The sequence below is a fragment of the Saccopteryx leptura genome, chromosome 3 (genome assembly GCF_036850995.1).
Source record: "Saccopteryx leptura isolate mSacLep1 chromosome 3, mSacLep1_pri_phased_curated, whole genome shotgun sequence".
Taxonomy (NCBI): domain Eukaryota; kingdom Metazoa; phylum Chordata; class Mammalia; order Chiroptera; family Emballonuridae; genus Saccopteryx; species Saccopteryx leptura.
This window is the reverse complement of record NC_089505.1, coordinates 218867556-218885364: the sequence shown is the minus strand read 5'-3', so window position 1 is coordinate 218885364 and position 17809 is coordinate 218867556. Positions and strand designations below refer to the sequence as shown.

General features: G+C 37.8%; 1 protein-coding gene across 10 annotated transcripts in view; it reads left to right on the top strand.

The window, feature by feature from the left end:
• REV1 (REV1 DNA directed polymerase) overlaps window positions 1-17809 on the top strand; it is a 116500-nt gene that overhangs the window by 47310 nt on the left and 51381 nt on the right. For 8 of the 10 annotated variants that reach the window (XM_066377570.1, XM_066377569.1, XM_066377567.1 and 5 more), the window contains one exon: window positions 16585-16753. The exons of 1 other annotated variant lie outside the window; for it this stretch is intronic. In XM_066377570.1, coding sequence (XP_066233667.1) covers window positions 16585-16753 — 169 coding nt within the window. Of the gene's footprint in view, window positions 1-16584; window positions 16754-17262; window positions 17352-17809 lie in introns of those variants that run through there. One more of the 10 variants, XM_066377568.1, reaches the window with a different exon arrangement.

Genomic DNA, 17809 nt, shown 5'->3' with positions numbered 1-17809 from the left:
GCTTTTCATACCAGCCTCAGTGTGACTTCTTCAGTGTTCCTTTGTTGAAGAGTCCTTTTAGTTTAGTCCAAAGTTGGTTTTTCCAGATGATGGTTCTTAAAATTAGTTTGTAATCCACTTTGGTTCTGGGAGGTGGAAGTTGGTACGTCCGCCTACTCCATTGCCATCTTTAATGCTTTCAATTTCTTCATTGAAATATTCATTAAGTCCATCTTTTTTAGCTTTGAAATCTTTAAGCATCCTAAAAATAATTTATTTATACTCTACATCCGGTAATTTGATTACTTTTGATTTGCCCAAGACTTCTTTTTTTTTTTTTTCATTTTTCTGAAGCTGGAAACAGGGAGAGACAGTCAGACAGACTCCCGCATGCGCCCGACCGGGATCCACCCGGCACGCCCACCATGGGGCGACGCTCTGCCCACCAGGGGGTGATGCTCTGCCCATCCTGGGCGTCGCCATGTTGTGACCAGAGCCACTCTAGCGCCTGAGGCAGAGGCCACAGAGCCATCCCCAGTGCCCGGGCCATCTTTGGTCCAATGGAGCCTTGGCTGCGGGAGGGGAAGAGAGAGACAGAGAGGAAAACACGGCGGAGGGGTGGAGAAGCAAATGGGCGCTTCTCCTGTGTGCCCTGGCTGGGAATCGAACCCGGGTCCTCCGCATGCTAGGCCGACGCTGTACCGCTGAGCCAACCGGCCAGGGCCTCGCCCAAGACTTTATCAGAGGATTTATCTTGTTGAAGCATATGACTTATGCTTCTCTGCCTACCCATTATTCTCTTTGTCTTGTAGGCTTGTTCCAGCTGTGATCTCTGTACCTGGTAGAGCCTGTTTGAAGTCTTGATTTGTTTTTTTTTCTCCTCTGTTTTCTTAACTCAATGGTAATCTTTTTTACTGATCTCAGCAGGGGGCTTATTTGGAGCTATATCTAGGAATATGGTAGTTATAACCTGAGATTCTGAAGGCCATATCTGCCAGCTTCTCTCTGGGGGCAGGGTGCTTTCTCTGTTTCAGTTAAGGGGAGATGTATATCAGATCTCCATGGAGACCTGGGTTACTGCTCCTCCTCCCTACTTCCTGTTTTCAGCTGTGTCTTGTTGCTCTGATTGGAGCTGGAGAGCTTTCTGGAGGTGGGTCACCCGGAACCACTTTAGGTTTGTGCTGTGTGGAGGGATCAACCCCTCCCCCAGCTAAGTCTGCCTCCACACTGGATGAGTCAGCTTCTGAGGTCATGCCATGCATTCCTCTGCCTGTCACCGTCTCTCTCTCTCTATATATATACTTTCTTTTTGGAAGACAACCCAGCCCTCTCAGCACACCTAGTTCCCAGGTTCCTAGGCAAGTGGCTGTGTGTGATATTCTCTGCTCTTCTTCTTGTAATGAGAGCCCTTCTGGGCTCTCAGTCTCACCCCATCTTCACTCCTTGAAGCAGGTGAGCCCCCCACACCATGACTAGGAGCTCCCTACTAGGATTGGTGTGGCTTCTTTGCTCCTTAGTTTTTGAGACCCGTTCTTTTAATCCAAAATTGGTTTTTCTCGCTGATTGTTTCTAAATTAATTTATAATCCAGTTTGGTGGTGTTAGCTTGGAGTTTGTGCGTCTTCCGATTCCACTGCCATATTGGTTTCCCCGTTTTTGTATGATTTTTACTTTATTTTTTCTTTTTTTATTGTTTCTCAGTTCTTCTAGTTCTCTGGTTTTTGTTCTTATTATCGTTATTTATAAAGTTTTCATTATTTCACTTATTTTTTTTGTGTGGCAGAGACAGAGAGAGCCAGAGAGAGGGAAGATAGGGACAGACAGACAGGAAGGGAGAGAGAAACATCAATTCTTCTTTGCAGTTCCTTAGTTGTTCATTGATTGATTTCTCATGTGCCTTGACTGTAGGGCTACAGCAGACCGAGTGACCCCTTGCTCGAGCCAGTGATCTTTGGCTTAAGCTGGTGAGGCTTACTCAAACCTAATGAGCCTGTGCTCAAGCTGGCGACCTCGGGGTCTCGAACCTGAGTCCTCCACATCCCAGTTCGACACACTATCCACTGCGCCACCGCCTGGTCAGGCTTTTCACTGTATTTTTTTTTTTTTCTTTCTGAAGCTGGAAACGGGGAGAGACAGTCAGACAGACTCCCGCATGCGCCTGACCGGGATCCACCCGGCACGCCCACCAGGGGCGAGGCTCTGCACACCAGGGGCGATGCTCTGCCCCTCCGGGGGTTCGCTCTGCCGCGACCAGAGCCATTCTAGCGCCTGGGGCAGAGGCCAAGGAGCCATCCCCAGCGCCTGGGCCATCTTTGCTCCAATGGAGCCTTGGCTGTGGGAGGGGAAGAGAGAGACAGGAAGGAGGGGTGAAGAAGCAAATGGGCGCTTCTCCTATGTGCCCTGTCCGGGAATCGAACCCGGGTCCCCCACACGCCAGGCCAACGCTCTACCGCTGAGCCAACGGGCCAGGGCTCACTGTATTTTTTTAAAATTTTTTTTGTTATTTCTTGTTAGTGTTATTGATACCAGTCTCAAATACCATCATGGAAAAAGAAATCAAATATCATGGATACATAGGACACTTATGTGGCTCAGATAGATGATGAAAAACTCCAGAAAAAAATTTCAGTTACATGAAAACCTTGGAGGTAAATGACAGAATTCAAAATTGAGGTTGTAAAAATACTCAGTGATATACAAGAAAACACTAAAAGCCAATTTATTGTGTTCAAAAAACAATTTAATGAACAAAAAGAGTACTTCGCATATTCAAACAATTGAGCACTTCCAAAGCTTGTGGAGTTAGAGCCTCGACTCCAAGAAGCCAGCAGAACACCAAGTTATCTCAGCCCATACAGACCTACTCCAAGGCATATTGTAATGAAATGATCACAAATCAATTACAAAGAAAGAATCCTCAAGGCAGCTAGGGAAAAGGATATAACATATAAAGGAAGGCCCTCTAGGCTATTACCAGATTTCTCAGCAGAAACTACAAGCTAGAAGAGAGTAGACCTCAACATTTAAAATAATGAAAAAGAGGAACTACCAGTCAAGAATACTATATTCATCAGAGCTATTCTTCAAATGTGAAGGTGAAATAAAAACACTTATAGACATATAGAAGCTGAGGGAATTAACAGAAAAGACCCACTACAGGAAATACTAAAGGGGGGTTATCCGCCCAGGTACAAAGAAGAAAACAACACTACAAGTAAAAACTCCCAAGACAATAAAAACAAGAATAATCTGTGACAACAAGATAAAAGGGAAGAAGACGAAGATCAGCAGTAGCAAAGGAGGATGGAATGCAGAAGCACTCAAGAGATAATCAATTTTAATAAATATGACTTTTCTTTTAATCTAATGGTGATCACCCCTGAAAATGCCACTACTAAAACACACAGCTTAAAAAAAGAAGAAAGAGGAAAGAAGTATGGGATACCACCAAATAAAAACAAATGACAGAAAAACAAAATAGAAGCACCAAACAAGACAAAGAGCTATCAAAAAGAAATATATAAAATGGCAGTAATTACACTAAATGTAAATGGATTTATCTCACCAATAAGACAGAGTAGCAGATTGAATCAAAAAGCAAAACCCTACTGTATGTTGCCTTGAAGAGACACATCTAATCTACAAGGATAAAAAGAGATTCAAAGCGAAAGCTTAAAAATGATTCTCCAAGCAAATATTATCCAAGGAAAAGCAGCTGTAGCCATACTCATATCTGACAATGCTGAGTACAAGACAACAAAGGGTAACCAAAGACAAAAATGGTCATTTCATAATGATAAAGGTGAAATTGTATCAAGAAATAACATTTCTTAATATATACCAAACCAGGGAGCACCAAAATATATAAGACATCTACTAAGAGATCTAAAAATAGAAACCAGCAATAATACAGTCAGTCATACTTGGAAACCTCATTACACCATTGATGGTTCTAGATCATTCATCCAACAGAAAATCAATAAATATCAACCTTAAATAAAACAGTGGAACAAATGAAATTAATAGATATCTACAGGGTATTTCACCCCAGAATGTCAGAGTATACATTTTTATCCATTGTATTTGAAACGTTCTCAAAAATAGATCATTCATTGGGCCACAGAAATAACATCAATAAATTCAGAAAGGTTGAAATTATACCAAGCATATTCTCTGACTATAAGGCTTTGAAACTAGAATTTAACTAAAAAAATAAGTAGACAAACTCACGAAAACGTGGAGATTAACATCTAAAAAATGGGTCAAAAAAATAAAATTAGAGATTCAAAGATATATAAAGGTATATACAGACAAACGAAAAGGACAACACGACATATCAGAATCTTGGATGCATTGAAAGCAGTAATAAGAGGGAAGTTCATATCACTACAGGCCTATATGAACAAACAAGAGAGAGCCCAAGTAAACAACAGCACATCTTAAGGAACTAGAAGAAGAACAAAGGGAACCCAAAACCAGCAGAGGAAAGGAAATAAAAATTAGAGCAGAAATAAATGAAATAGAGAACAGAAAAACTATAGAAAAAAATACCACAAAGAGCTGGTTCTTTGAAAAGATCAACAAAGTTGACAAACCCCTGGCAGGACTCACTAAGTAAAAAAGAGAAAGGACTTATATAAACTAAATCCAAAATGAAAGAGGAAATTACCACAGATATCATAGATATACAAAGAATCATTGTAGAATACTATGATCAATTATATGCCACCAAATTCAATAATCTAGAAGAAATAAATTCCTGGAACTATACAATCTTCCTTGACTGAATCACAAAGAAGTAGAAAGCATCAATAGACCCATAAGCAGGAAGGAAATAGAACTATCAAAGACCTCCCCAAAATTTAAGTTTGGGGTCTGATGGCTACTCTAGTGAATTCTACCAAACATTCAAAGAAGATTTGGTCCTATCCTTTTCAAAGTCTTCAACAAAATTGAAGACGAAGCAATAATTCCAAACATTTTCTGAGGCCAACATAAGCCTCATACCAAAACTTGGCAAGGACAATACAAAAAAAAGAAAACTACAGACCCATATCTCTAATGAAGACAAGGATGGTTTAATATTTGTAAAATGATTAATGTAACATACCATATCAACATAACAGGAACAAAAACCATATGATCTTATCAATAGATGCAGAAAAGACGGTCAATAAAATACAACATACTTTTCTATTTAAAACACTCAAAATGGGTGTAGAAGGAAAAGACCTCAGCATAATAAAGGCTATATGAGACAAACCATCAGCTAACATCATATTAAATGGCATAAACCTGAGGACTTTTCTTCTAAAATCAGGAACAAGACAAGGTTGCCCACTCTCTCAACTCCTGTTTAACATAGTCCTGGAAGTTTTAGCCAGAGCAATCAAAAAAAGAGAAAGAAATAAAAGGCATTCACATTGATGAAGAAGTAGTAAAGATTTCACTTTTTGCAGATGACATGATCCTGCATATAGAAAACCCCAAAGACTCCACAGAAAGACTGTTAGAAACAAACCAATACAGTAAGGTCGCAGGATACAAAATTAATATACAGAAGTGTATTGCTTTCATATACTCCAACAATCAAATTTGGGAAAATGAACTCAGAAAAGTAATTTCTTTTACAGTTTTAACAAAACAATAAAATAGGAATTATCAAAAATTGTAAAGGGCCTATATACTGGAAACAACAAAGCATTATTAAAGGAAATAAAAAAAGACAATGAAATGGAAAAATACCCCATTTTTTTTGATAGAAAGAATGTAGTTAGAATGGTCATATTACCCAAAGAACAGACAAATTGAATGCAATTCCCATCAAAATTCCAATGTCATTTTTTAAAGAAATGGAATAAAAAATCATCAGGTTTGTGTGGAACCATAAAAAAACCCCAAATAATCAAAGTAATTCTGAAAAAAGAACAAAGCTGGAGGCATTACAATACCTGACTTCAAATTATACTACAGAGCCACAAAATCAAAACAGCGTGATATTTGCATTAAAACAGACACACAGACCAATGGAACAGAATCGAGAGCCCTGAAATAAAACCACATACATATGGGTATATCATCTTTGATAAAGGAGCTAAAAATATAGTGGAGAAAAGAAAGCCTCTTCAATAAGTGGTACTGGCAAAATTGGAGCTACATGCAAAAGAATGAAACTTGAATACAATTTGTCCCCCTGCACAAAAATTACTATAATTCAAAATTGATCAAAGACCTTAATATAAGATCTGAAAGAATTAATTACATAGAAGAAAACATACAGTTTTCCCCATATAAGACGTACCTTAATTTTGAGGCCTGAAATTTGGGGGGAAAATGTATTACATAAAGTTATTGAACTCAAGATTTATTCATCATAAAATCATACAACTCCTCATCACTGTCAAAACTCCCATCCGATTAGCTTGTCCTCATTTGTGTCTGATGATGAATCACTGTGTTCATATATTGCCTCATCCTCAGTTCCATCTATGGCACTTGAAATGCCACACTTCTTAAATGGCTTGACAACGATCTCAATCTTGATATGATCCCAGTATCTTTTCACCCAGGTGCAAACTTCTCCTATAGTTGGTTTCTTCACTCTTTCTACTGGTGTCAAATTGTCCCTAGAAGACTTCATCCATTGTTTCTATGCATCTCCTGGCAGTTTTGAAGGATTTGTTAATGCTGACATCAAGTGGTTGGAGCTGGGGTGTCAAGCCTCCAGGTAGGTCGGCAAATTTTGTTTTCTGCTCTGCAGCAATCTTTGTGTTTTTTGTTATGTGTGACCTGAAATGATTAAGCACTAGTAGGGCAGGTTTGCGTAAGAGCCCGCCTGGTCTCCTCCAGTTTCTCAAACCAGATCTTCATCCCATTCTGATCCATCCAGCTCCTGTCCTGAACGTGGATAATTACTCCTCGAGGAATGTCTTCTTTTGGCAGTGTTTTGCGTTTGAAAATCAGCATAGGAGGCAGCTTGGTTCCATCAGCACAACAAACTATAACAATTGTATGAAGCAGTGGTTCTCAAACTCTTTGAAGTCAGGGTGCATTTAAAATCCTACAAATAATTGTAGGCACGCTATACAAATTTCTGAGGAATATATTATAATAATTAAGTCAAATATTAAAGAAAAAAATATAAAGTCCAAGCATGCCTTTATGGTAATTAAACTAAATAAATATGACAAAATTAAATTTATTCTGATGTTATAAAACATTTTTTGAGTTATGCTTTTTGAATTTGTAAAAAAGAAGGTTTAAAAAATAAAACGACAAAAAACTTATCTTTTTATTTATATAGATACATTCTTAGTGAGATTTAGTAAATTCGGCAGGTCCTGGCACGAATGTGTTAAGTTTTTTCATTCTTGTGTTTATGAGAAACATGAGCCTCATGTGTCCTAGTGGTTTCTTCAATGTTTGGGCATATATTTGAAAGGCAGACTCTCATTTCCTCGTCAATACATTGAAGAATTTCTCTCTTTTTACTCTTGTGTTTAGTGCAGAAACCCCCCCCCCCCATACATATCATCTTAACTTTACACTAAACAAAGGATAGAAGAAACTTACCTCCAGTCTTTCTGAGGATCATGGGGGGTAGTGTAAACAATCCAGCACCACATCTTAACAGCCTTTTGTAACCTAATCAGGCAAGTGAGGTGGGGAGTTGGGCAGACTGTCAGCTTACAGCCAATTCCCCACACGTCTGTCCCCCCAAAATCTAAACTCCAAAACCCCTGTTGAATTTTTGGTCCCTAACAGGCACATATTTCTCTGGAATACCATAGGGTGCACCTGGAAATCTTCTAGGGCGCACACTTTTGAGAACCACTGGTATAATGGCTCTTTTCACGCCCACTTGTCTTCACAGTTAGTTTTCACCCCTTCCTTATCAACAGTTCTGTTACTTGGGACATCAGATTGAAGGGGGACTTTGTCCATATTTGCAATCTGTCCCAACTCAAACTGATGTGTCTTCTGACACTGAATGACAAAAAGATTAAATTCAAGGACCTTCTGCTCATAGCTTCTAGGCATTTTTTGGGCAAGTCTGGTGCATGTACGCATGCTTAGTCCATTCTGTTTCATGAATCCAAAGCACCAATTGTGTCCTCCTTTGAAATCAGTAACTTCTTTTTCATCAGCAATTCTTGCCTCATGTTAAACCATCTTTGTGGACACAGGAATTCCAGTTTTCCTTTGCTCTTCAATCCGTACCTTTAGTTTCCTCTCTAAATCAGGCCATTTTGCTGACTTGCCTCTCATGGCTTTCTTCTGCTGTGCCATTTTCAGTAGGGTTTCTTCTTCCCATAGCCAGTCTCAGATTGATTTCTCAGTTGGAGGAGAACCAAACTTACGTTCAGCACAATTTCCATTTACTTTTGCAAACTGTATCACTTTTAACTTGAACTCAGCACTGTACAAAAGTCATTTGAGCCATTTCTGGGCAAAATGGTACCTATTGTAATACACTGGTAACAAGTGCAAGACAGTGAGTGCAAAAAAGTGGGAAATGTAAGTAAAAAACCTACAACCACTGTATAAGATGCACCCAGTTTTTAGACCCCAAATATTTTGAAAAAGAGTGCTGCTGCTTATACATGTGGAAATACTGTAGGTCCTAAACTAATGGACCTGGGCCATAGATAACATTTTATGAATTTGACCCCAAAGGCAAGGAAAATAAGGACAGAGATAAATGAATGGGAATACGTATACCAAACTAAGAAGCTTTTGCACAGCAAAAGAAACTGACAACAAAACAGACAGCCAACTAAGTGGGGGATGGTATTTGTAAACAACAGCTCAAATAAGGGGTTAATATCTAAAATATATTAAAACTCATAAAACTCAGCAACAAACAAGCAATTAATTCAATAAGAAAATGGGGAGAGAACATGAACAGACACTTCTCCCAAGAAGAAATACAAATGGCCAATAGGTACATGAAAAGATTTTCATCTTCATTAGTTATTAGAGAAATGCAAATCAAAACTACGAGATACCACCTCACACCTGTTAGGTTAGCTATTATGAACAAGACAGGTAATAACAAGTGTTGGAGAGGCTGTGGAGAAAAAGGAACCCTTATTCACTGTTGGTTGGGAATGTCAATTAGCACAACTGCTATGGAAGAAAGTAGGGTGGTTCCTAAAAAATTTAAGAATGGAACTATCATATGACTCAGCAATCCGTCTCTACTGAGTATATACCCCCAAAACTCAAAAACATTGATATGTAAAGACACATGCAGCCCCACGTTCATCTCAGCATTTTTCACTGTGACCAAGACATGGAAACAACCAAAGTGTCCTTTGATAGAGGACTGGACCAAGAAAAGTGGTACATATAGTATATACAGTGGAATACTACTCAACCGTAAGGAATGATGACCTAGTATCATTTATGACAATGTGGATGAAACGTGAGAACTTTATGTTGAGTGAAATAAGTAAATCAGAAAAAGCTAAGAACTGTATGATTCTATACATAGGTGGAATACAAAATTGAGACTCATGAACATAGATAAGAGTGCAATGGTTACCAGGGGGAGGAGGGGCAGGGAAGATCATAAAGAGAAACAAATATAAGGTGATAGGATGATTTGACTGATATACAACCTAATCAGCTGTCCAAATTATGTGGAAATAGTAGCCCAAAATCTCTGTAGTTTACCAATGTCACCCTGTTAAGTTTAATTATCCAAATTTTTAAGATAAATAAAACAATATTTTTAAGTTTTAGTATTGTCATCTGCAAAAATTTACCCTTATTACTATTTTGTTCAGTAAACAGGTATGAGAGCACTCATTCTGTAACGGGATGCCAAATATAGTGGATATTTTTAAAATCATAGTTTGTTAATTATATGGCTTAGGGAAACTGCCAACTAGTTTTAAATTTTGAATCAAAGATTTAGCATTATTGCTAGTAAAAATGACTACCAAATTGCTTTGTAGAGATTTTCTGAGCATTTTGTCTATGTATCATGTTTTAAATTTCTGCCTAGCCTCGGTAGTGAAGATATACATATGTAAAAAAAAATAGATTAATTATACTGCTTTTCAAGTGTCTTACATCTTCTGTACTGGTATTTTAATAGTTCAGATGTTGCCTGAGGCCATTTAGGATGTATGATGATACATTCATATACACAAATATATAATAAATACATATAAATGTTAATGTTGATAATATACTTGCTGAGGGAATAAATACAATTGAAGTCCCTTTAAGTCTTAGCCTGTACTAATATTATAAATATTATTAGCATACAATATGATTAGATATAGAACTTTTATTATAGAGGATAAAGGGAACTGAGCAGGGGTGCTGGTATTACACACAGCATAAAAGGTAGTTTATTCTGACCATGTGGTCAGAACACTCTTATGGACTTGTTTAATGGGTTATGGAGTTGGTTTTGTATTACTGATTTAGTTTTCTGTGATGGTATATGAGCTAATGGAACCTACTTGTAATGGAATATTAGTCATTGATCAAGAATTGTTGGAATCTAAATAGATTTTTAATAGTTTAGGTCTGAAAGGAACCTTTAAGGTCATTTGCTCCAGTCATCCCATTTGACTTTGTCACTGAAGCACAAAGATAGTAGAAAACTTCCTAATGTCACCCAGCAAATTATGATAGAGCCAAACTAAGGACTTTTGATCTTCAGTTCCCTTTTTTTCCTTATACCACATGTTTTATAATGGCCATAATGGAGACAGTATTTGCTTTAATTACTTTCTATTCCACAACTTTAAACTTTTTGAATTCAGTACCTGTTATGTGTGTAAGACATTGTAGTTTATTAGATAATCAAGTATGAGTTGTGGACCTACCTTTTCTAATATCTTGCTAATTTTATATATATAAATATATATGTGTATATACTTTGTTTTTCCTTGCTTACATTTTTCAGCTTTAATTTCTTTATCTATAAAATTGGGTGTAATATGACCTGCTTTGCTTTCTCTCTCTCTCTCTCTCACAAACTTTTGAAATGGTCTTCAATTTTTGTTTGCTAGAGATTTTGCTTTTAGTGCACAGAATTGAACAGCTTTATAAGAGATTTTAACTATCTAGTCGAGCCTCATTTTGTCAGTGAGAAAACAGGTTTTGTTCCTTTAAAACAGGGGTCAGGAACCTTTTTGGCTGAGAGAGCCATGAACGCCACATATTTTAAAATGTAATCCCGTGAGAGCCATACAACGACCCGTGTAGGTTATGCATTATCCAATAAAAATTTGGTGTTGTCCCGGAGGACAGCTGTGATTGGCTCCAGCCACCCGCAACCATGAATGTGAGCAGTAGGAAATGAATGGATTGTAATACATGAGAATGTTTTATATTTTTAACGTTTTTTTTTTAATTATTAAAGATTTGTCTGTGAGCCAGATGCAGCCATCAAAAGAGCCACATCTGGCGCACGAGGCATAGGTTCCCGACCCGTGTTTTAAAGGCATGTATTTCTTTAAAAGTCTTTTTTTTTTTTTTTTTTTTTTTTTTAGAACCAGTGCTATGTATATTTTTCTTGGTAAAGTCAGCTTTGGGAACTGCCAAGCCTGCGGAGGCAGTTTTACTTGAAGGATCTTCACCAAAATGCCAGAAGTAATCTGTGGTGATTTTTGTTGGTGATTCAGTAACCTTTTTTACACACTAATGTGTTTAAAAATAATGTGTACAATGAGGATGTATAATGGGGTTTGAGAGATGTTTAATTTTTATTTGAATTGGTTCTGTCTGTTGAACTTGATTTAATCTCATTTATACCGGTGTGGAAAATGAACTAGTTACTAGATCTCAACAAACTTTTAGTTCTGACATTCTTTGGTGTAACACCCAATTATAAATATTTAGAGAATACAATTTCCCTGAATATAATTTTGTTTTTGTTTGATTTTTTTTTAATCTCTTTATTTTTTCTTTTCAAGTGAGAGGAGAGGAGATAAAGAGACAGACCTCCTGCGTATGCCCCAACTAGGATCTACCCAGCAACCCCTCTCGGGCCAATGCTTGAATCAGCTGAGTTATTTTTAACACCTGAGGCTAATGCGCTTGGGCCAACCAGCTATCCTCAGCTCCTGGGGACATGCTGGTGGAACCAGTTGAGCCACCGGCTGTGGGAGGGGTAAAGGGAGAGAAGGGGGAAGGGGAGGGGTGGAGAAGCAGACGGTCACTTTTCTTTTGTGCCCTGACTGGGATATCCATATGCCGGGCTGATGTTCTATCAATGGAGCCAGTCGGCCAGGGCCATGTTTGATTTTTTATTTTCATATTATTGAGTAAATCCAGGACATTCTAGATGGAAAAAGTACTGAAGGGTGGGTATTGAGAGAAGAATTTGTAGGTAGGATTGTGGATTGAAAAAAATTGATTTATAGGTAAAGAGCAGCCCTGAATCTCCTTCCATTTTCCTGCTTTGGAATAAGATGAGAATAGCAATAGTAATACTGATGTTGATGATGATAATGATGATAACAATAACAATACTGATAATAACGGACATGTAATTTTTACTATGTACTGGGCCTTTTTTTTTTTTTTAGGTAATGTATAATTTTTGGCTCTTTTAAATTCCACAACAGCACTCTGAAGTCCCTTTACTGTCCCCAGTTTGCATATGAGAAAACTGAGGCCTCGAAATTTAAGTAACTTGCCCGAGGTCCACACAGCTAGCAAGTGATAGAGCCAGTCTCCCTTTGGAGTTTGCTGTCTGACCTAATTTCTGAGAGACTGTGTAAATATTTTGAGAATAGAGATACTTCTCTATTTGCACTCATTCCTTTTGCTAGAGGGGTGAACTCCCTGCGGGAGTCTGTGATGAACGGGGATGTCTATTAATTCAGCAGCTACATACTCAGCACCTGCTTTGTGCCAGATATGTGGAAGTACGACAAGGTTCCTGTCCTCAAGGACCGTGTTTTGGGGGGTATCTGACAATAAACAACTGCTCAAGTAGACACTTGCAGATTTTTATCAGTGTGTGAAGAGAATTGACTGGTGTAGCAGATTGCAGGGATGGGGCCCTTGTGTGTGTCCCACACTCTTTGTGCCATAGACTTCATAATGTTGAATACTGTCTCCCAAACATTTTTCTTTTTTTTTTTTTTTTTTTTTTTTTGTGACTGAGATAGAGAGAGGGACATATAGGGACAGACAGGAAGGGAAAGAGATGAGAAGCATCAATTCTTCGTTGCGACACCTTAGTTGTTCACTGATTGCTTTCTCATATGTGCCTTGACTGGGGGGCTACAGCAGACCGAGTGACCCCTTGCTCAAGACAGCAACCTTGGGCTCAAGCTGGTGAGCCTTGCTCAAACCAGATGAGCCTGAGCTCAAGCTGGCGACCTTGGGGTTTAAATCTGGGTCCTCCACGTCCCAGTCCAACACTCTTATCCGCTGCACCACCTCTTGGGCAGGCCGAAACAGTTTTCTCTACTGAATACACATCTATTGAATTAAAGAAGGGTGTTAAATACAAAATTGAATTTAGTAAGCAAATCTTCAGGGCTATCGTTTATATTGTTGTGAACTTGTAATTTGGTAGTATGGTCTATTGCTGAAGAAATAGAGCCAAAGAGAATTACTATTTTAAAAATTTCAAAAAGCAATCAAAATGAGGGTGGCCACCAGCCACGTGCATTCCGGGCTCTTTGGGCTGACGGAGTGGTTCCTGGTTGCTGTCCATAGTGTGTCCATAGTCCATTGTCAGTTCTGTTTTTGTTTGCAAGTTTGGGCCACCATATGGCAGCATTGTATTGTCTTCTGCTGTCATTTTTTGTAGGGTTTAAGGCAGGAGTCTGAAGTCACATACATTACTTGAAAGGAGTTCTGATGTCTTCATGCTTTAAAATAATGCGTTTTTGTATTGAGTATGTTCTATGTGCCAGTCTTAATTATTATAGCCTTATTTATTTGTAAAGGGAAAGGAAAAAGCTTAATGGAGTTCACTACTTGCCCAGCCACACAGCTAAAGAATGTTAAAGCCAACATTAACAGGTCAGTCTGACACCTTAGTTTAAGTGATCTTACCGTGTAAGAGACTGGCTTACATGGCTTACTCACAGTGAAGAATATACGAGAGTCTTCAAAATTGAACTTCAAGGAGCCCCTTTCACTTCATCCCTGAAAAGGACAATGAACTCTCCAGGTTTTCCAGTTCCAAATTTCTACATTAATTTGACCTTAAAGGGCAACTAGTCATGGGGAGAGTGCTTCCCCACTGTGTATGCAGAGGAAATGTGTTCCCAACAGACTGTGGCTTTGTTTCGGTCATTCAATACAATTGGTTTAGGAAAAGTCTAGATGAACTATGATCTTTCTTATTTCTGTGCTTTTTATTGGGTTTAGTGTCTGTCCATATTATTGCATTGCATCTAGCCTTTAATTTGGTGCTTTTTCACTTATTTAATAAGGTCAGCCAGGTTCTTTAATCTTAGGAAAGTAAAGTGAACTATAGATTCCTGAATGACTAGCTATTTGATTTCCACTGTTTTAGATTATTTTTGTGATACTCTCTAGATTAGTTTTTGTGACACCCCACCCAACTCCTGAAAACCTACATTCTGAATTCTGAATTCGTTTTAATTTAAAAGTTGTTTTCATTTCTCCACCTAGTGCAGTGTCCAGTTGGGTGGCCACTATCCCTGTGTTAAGCACTTGAAATGTGGCTGGTCTGGATTGAGGCATGCTGTAGATTCAGAGCATGAGAAAACGCGTGTAGAATACTCCTAATTTTCTGTATTGATTACATGGTGAAGTGGTAATAGTTTGGGTCTATTGGGTTAAATAAAAATATTATTGGGAGGAAGGAGAGGGAGGGGGTGGGGGGAACGGAGGGGCACAAAGAAAACCAGATAGAAGGTGACAGAGGACAGTTTGACTTTGGGTGAGGGTATACAACATAATCAAATGTCAAAATAACCTGGAGATGTTTTCTCTGAACATATGTACCCTGATTTATCAATGTCACCCCATTAAAATTAATAAAAAATATTATTAAAACTGATTTCATGTCTTTACTGTTTTTAATGAGGTTATTGGAAATCTTAATATATGCAGCATGTATTTACCAGGCAGTCACTGTGACAGTAATATCAGGTGATTTCTACACTCTTAAGAATTTACCAGAATTAAATCCTGCATACCTGTATGTACTTTGTTAGGTTTTAAGTTCTTCAGAAGTCTCAAACTCACTTAATTAGACAATAATTATAACTAAAGTGTTCATTTAAATTCCTGGACCTGGACCTGTTTTGTTTGGGCTTAAGGAAATCTGTTGCTTGAATAACAAAGTAGATACTTAAGCCTCCTGTGACCCCATCCCCTGCCCCAGGTACAACTAGTGCTAGAGGAGTTGTGATTTAGAGCTTTCATTAGGATAACAGTGGAAAGAACTAGAAAAGGTATTAAAAATAATTAGTTTAATGTGATAGTAAATGCGAGTTATAATATAACTTTAGTGAGTCAGGCATTTTTATGGGAAAGCATAAACTACATTGATTCTTGTTCAAGGTATTTTAAAAATAGTTTTATTAAGAATAAGATATTTTGAAACAAAATTGTAAAAGTGTTTCTCAGTCTGCAATAGTTTTTTTCTTTATTGGTGGAGTTTATATTTTGGCTTCGATGCAGATTTATATTAGGAAAGCGAGTAAGATTATTTTAACTTTTATGTAGTCAAATCAAATTTTAAATTATTTCATAGGAGTAAAATCTATTAATAAGCCTTACACTGTGTCTGCTTATAGTAAGTATGAGCAGTTTATCTCACTGACTACTATTGTACTACTGCAGTAAGTCCTCAATAACTTTAAGTGAAATGACGTATAATAAAACCACTTTTACCAGAGGCTAACTGATGTAAATGAGTCAAGTTTCTCTGGCATCTCATCACCTCAATAACAAAGTGATTGCTACTCGAGGACCTGCTGTATTCTGAAGGTTGTAAGATTAGTTGGGAGTCTCTGTAAACTGACTCATAAATGAAGAATATTGTACATTTTTTTAAACATAAGATACCAATATCAAGGTCTTATAGCTAAATGTGGTCAGAAGTTTAAAAGTATTGGCTCTGTTTTTAGTATTTGATTCATTACTTGAGGTCTCTATTTGCTCTTCTAGGCCCCTCTTAGCAGGAGATGTTTCTATGTTGGTTCACTGTGTCTAGCAACAAGGAGAAGGATTTGCAGAGGCTGTGCTTGCAACCTTTTTATACTAAGGGATCAGTGAAAACAGGAAATTTAACTTCAGGAACCACTAAGGCAGAAATCACCCTGAACATATATGCATTCAACTAACATCTTTGAGTCTATAATCTTAATACAGCCTCAGGGTGGTTAACTCTTTCATGGACCGGCATGAAATATGAAATTTCTGGCAGACTAGTCTGCATACAGGCAGTTGAAAAACACCGTGGGTAAGGTAGAATAGCTTTATCACCTTGTGATTTTCCTCCCAACGTTGTTCACCATCCAAGGAGAAAGTGAGCCAGCGATACGTTCTTTGAATGACCTGTTTAAGTAAAGGATTATTCAGCTTGGGCTCTACTTTCTTACATATAAAAAACTCTTAATATATTTTAATATTAACTTTACAGATCCTTCTGCTGAGGAATTGAGAAAGCTAATGATGTTGCATGGAGGCCAATACCATGTGTATTATTCCAGATCCAAAACAACACACATTATTGCCACAAATCTTCCTACTGCCAAAATTAAAGAATTAAAGGGGGAGAAGGTAATTCGGCCAGAGTGGATTGTGGAAAGGTAAGTTTAATGAGTTTTAAAAATTGGAATACATTTTAGCCTGGCCAGTGGTGGCGCAGTGGATAAAGTGTCAACCTGGAATGCTGAGGTCGCCAGTTCGAAGCCTGGGTCAAGGCATGTACAACAAGCAGTCAATGAACAAAGCAACTATGAGTTGATACTTCTTGTGTTCCTCCTCCTTTCTCTCTGTAAAATTAATAAATAAAATCTTTTAAAACAAATTGGAATGCATTTTATTTCTATAATAAACACTTACATTGCCTCTTAAGGGTGAGAATTAATGTCTTAAACACTACTTTTAACCTCACATTGATAATTTAGGTGACCTAGGATTTGATGTCCTATTAAAAGTACTACATTAGTGTTTTTGGAACCTCAGCTACCAGGAATTAGGGGCAATGATTCAGATAAGCGGCTGGAAGCAGTGATAGGAGGGGATTGATTAAGCAAGTTACTCATTTGGCAAATAGTTGTGCACTTATTACAGGTTAGTCAGTCCTCCCTGTTTGGAATTGATGTGTTGTAAATCAGTGGTGACCATTTGTGTTAACTTCCTAAATTTAAATACATCATCTGGAACTTTGGTGATGAACCATACGTAAGTGATTTATATTTTGAAATGATACTAATATATATGAGTGATTGCAAGCTAGATTTATGGAAGTTAAAAGTGGAAATACTAAAATCCTAACTATGTATGACTAGGTAGTAATTGTATAAATGGTTAGATATTATGAAGTGTTAATGAAAAATTTAGTAATTTTTTAGTCTATTCAGCAGATTTAGTGTTGCGAGCTCCTTGGTATAGCAGACGTAGCAGCACAGATTCAGTGGAAGGCAGCACAGAATCATGGCAAAGCCTGTGCTTGGGCTCTGGAGACACACCTGGGTCACATCTGAACTCAGTAATTAAATATGCCTGTCATCTTGTGTGACTTTGGGAAAATTATGCAGTCATTCTGAACTTCAGTTTTTTAGTAAAAGAAGGCTAATATCTGCCTGCTATGGTTATGTGAGAACTAGAAATGATTTGTGCAAATTAATACAATGTGGCAC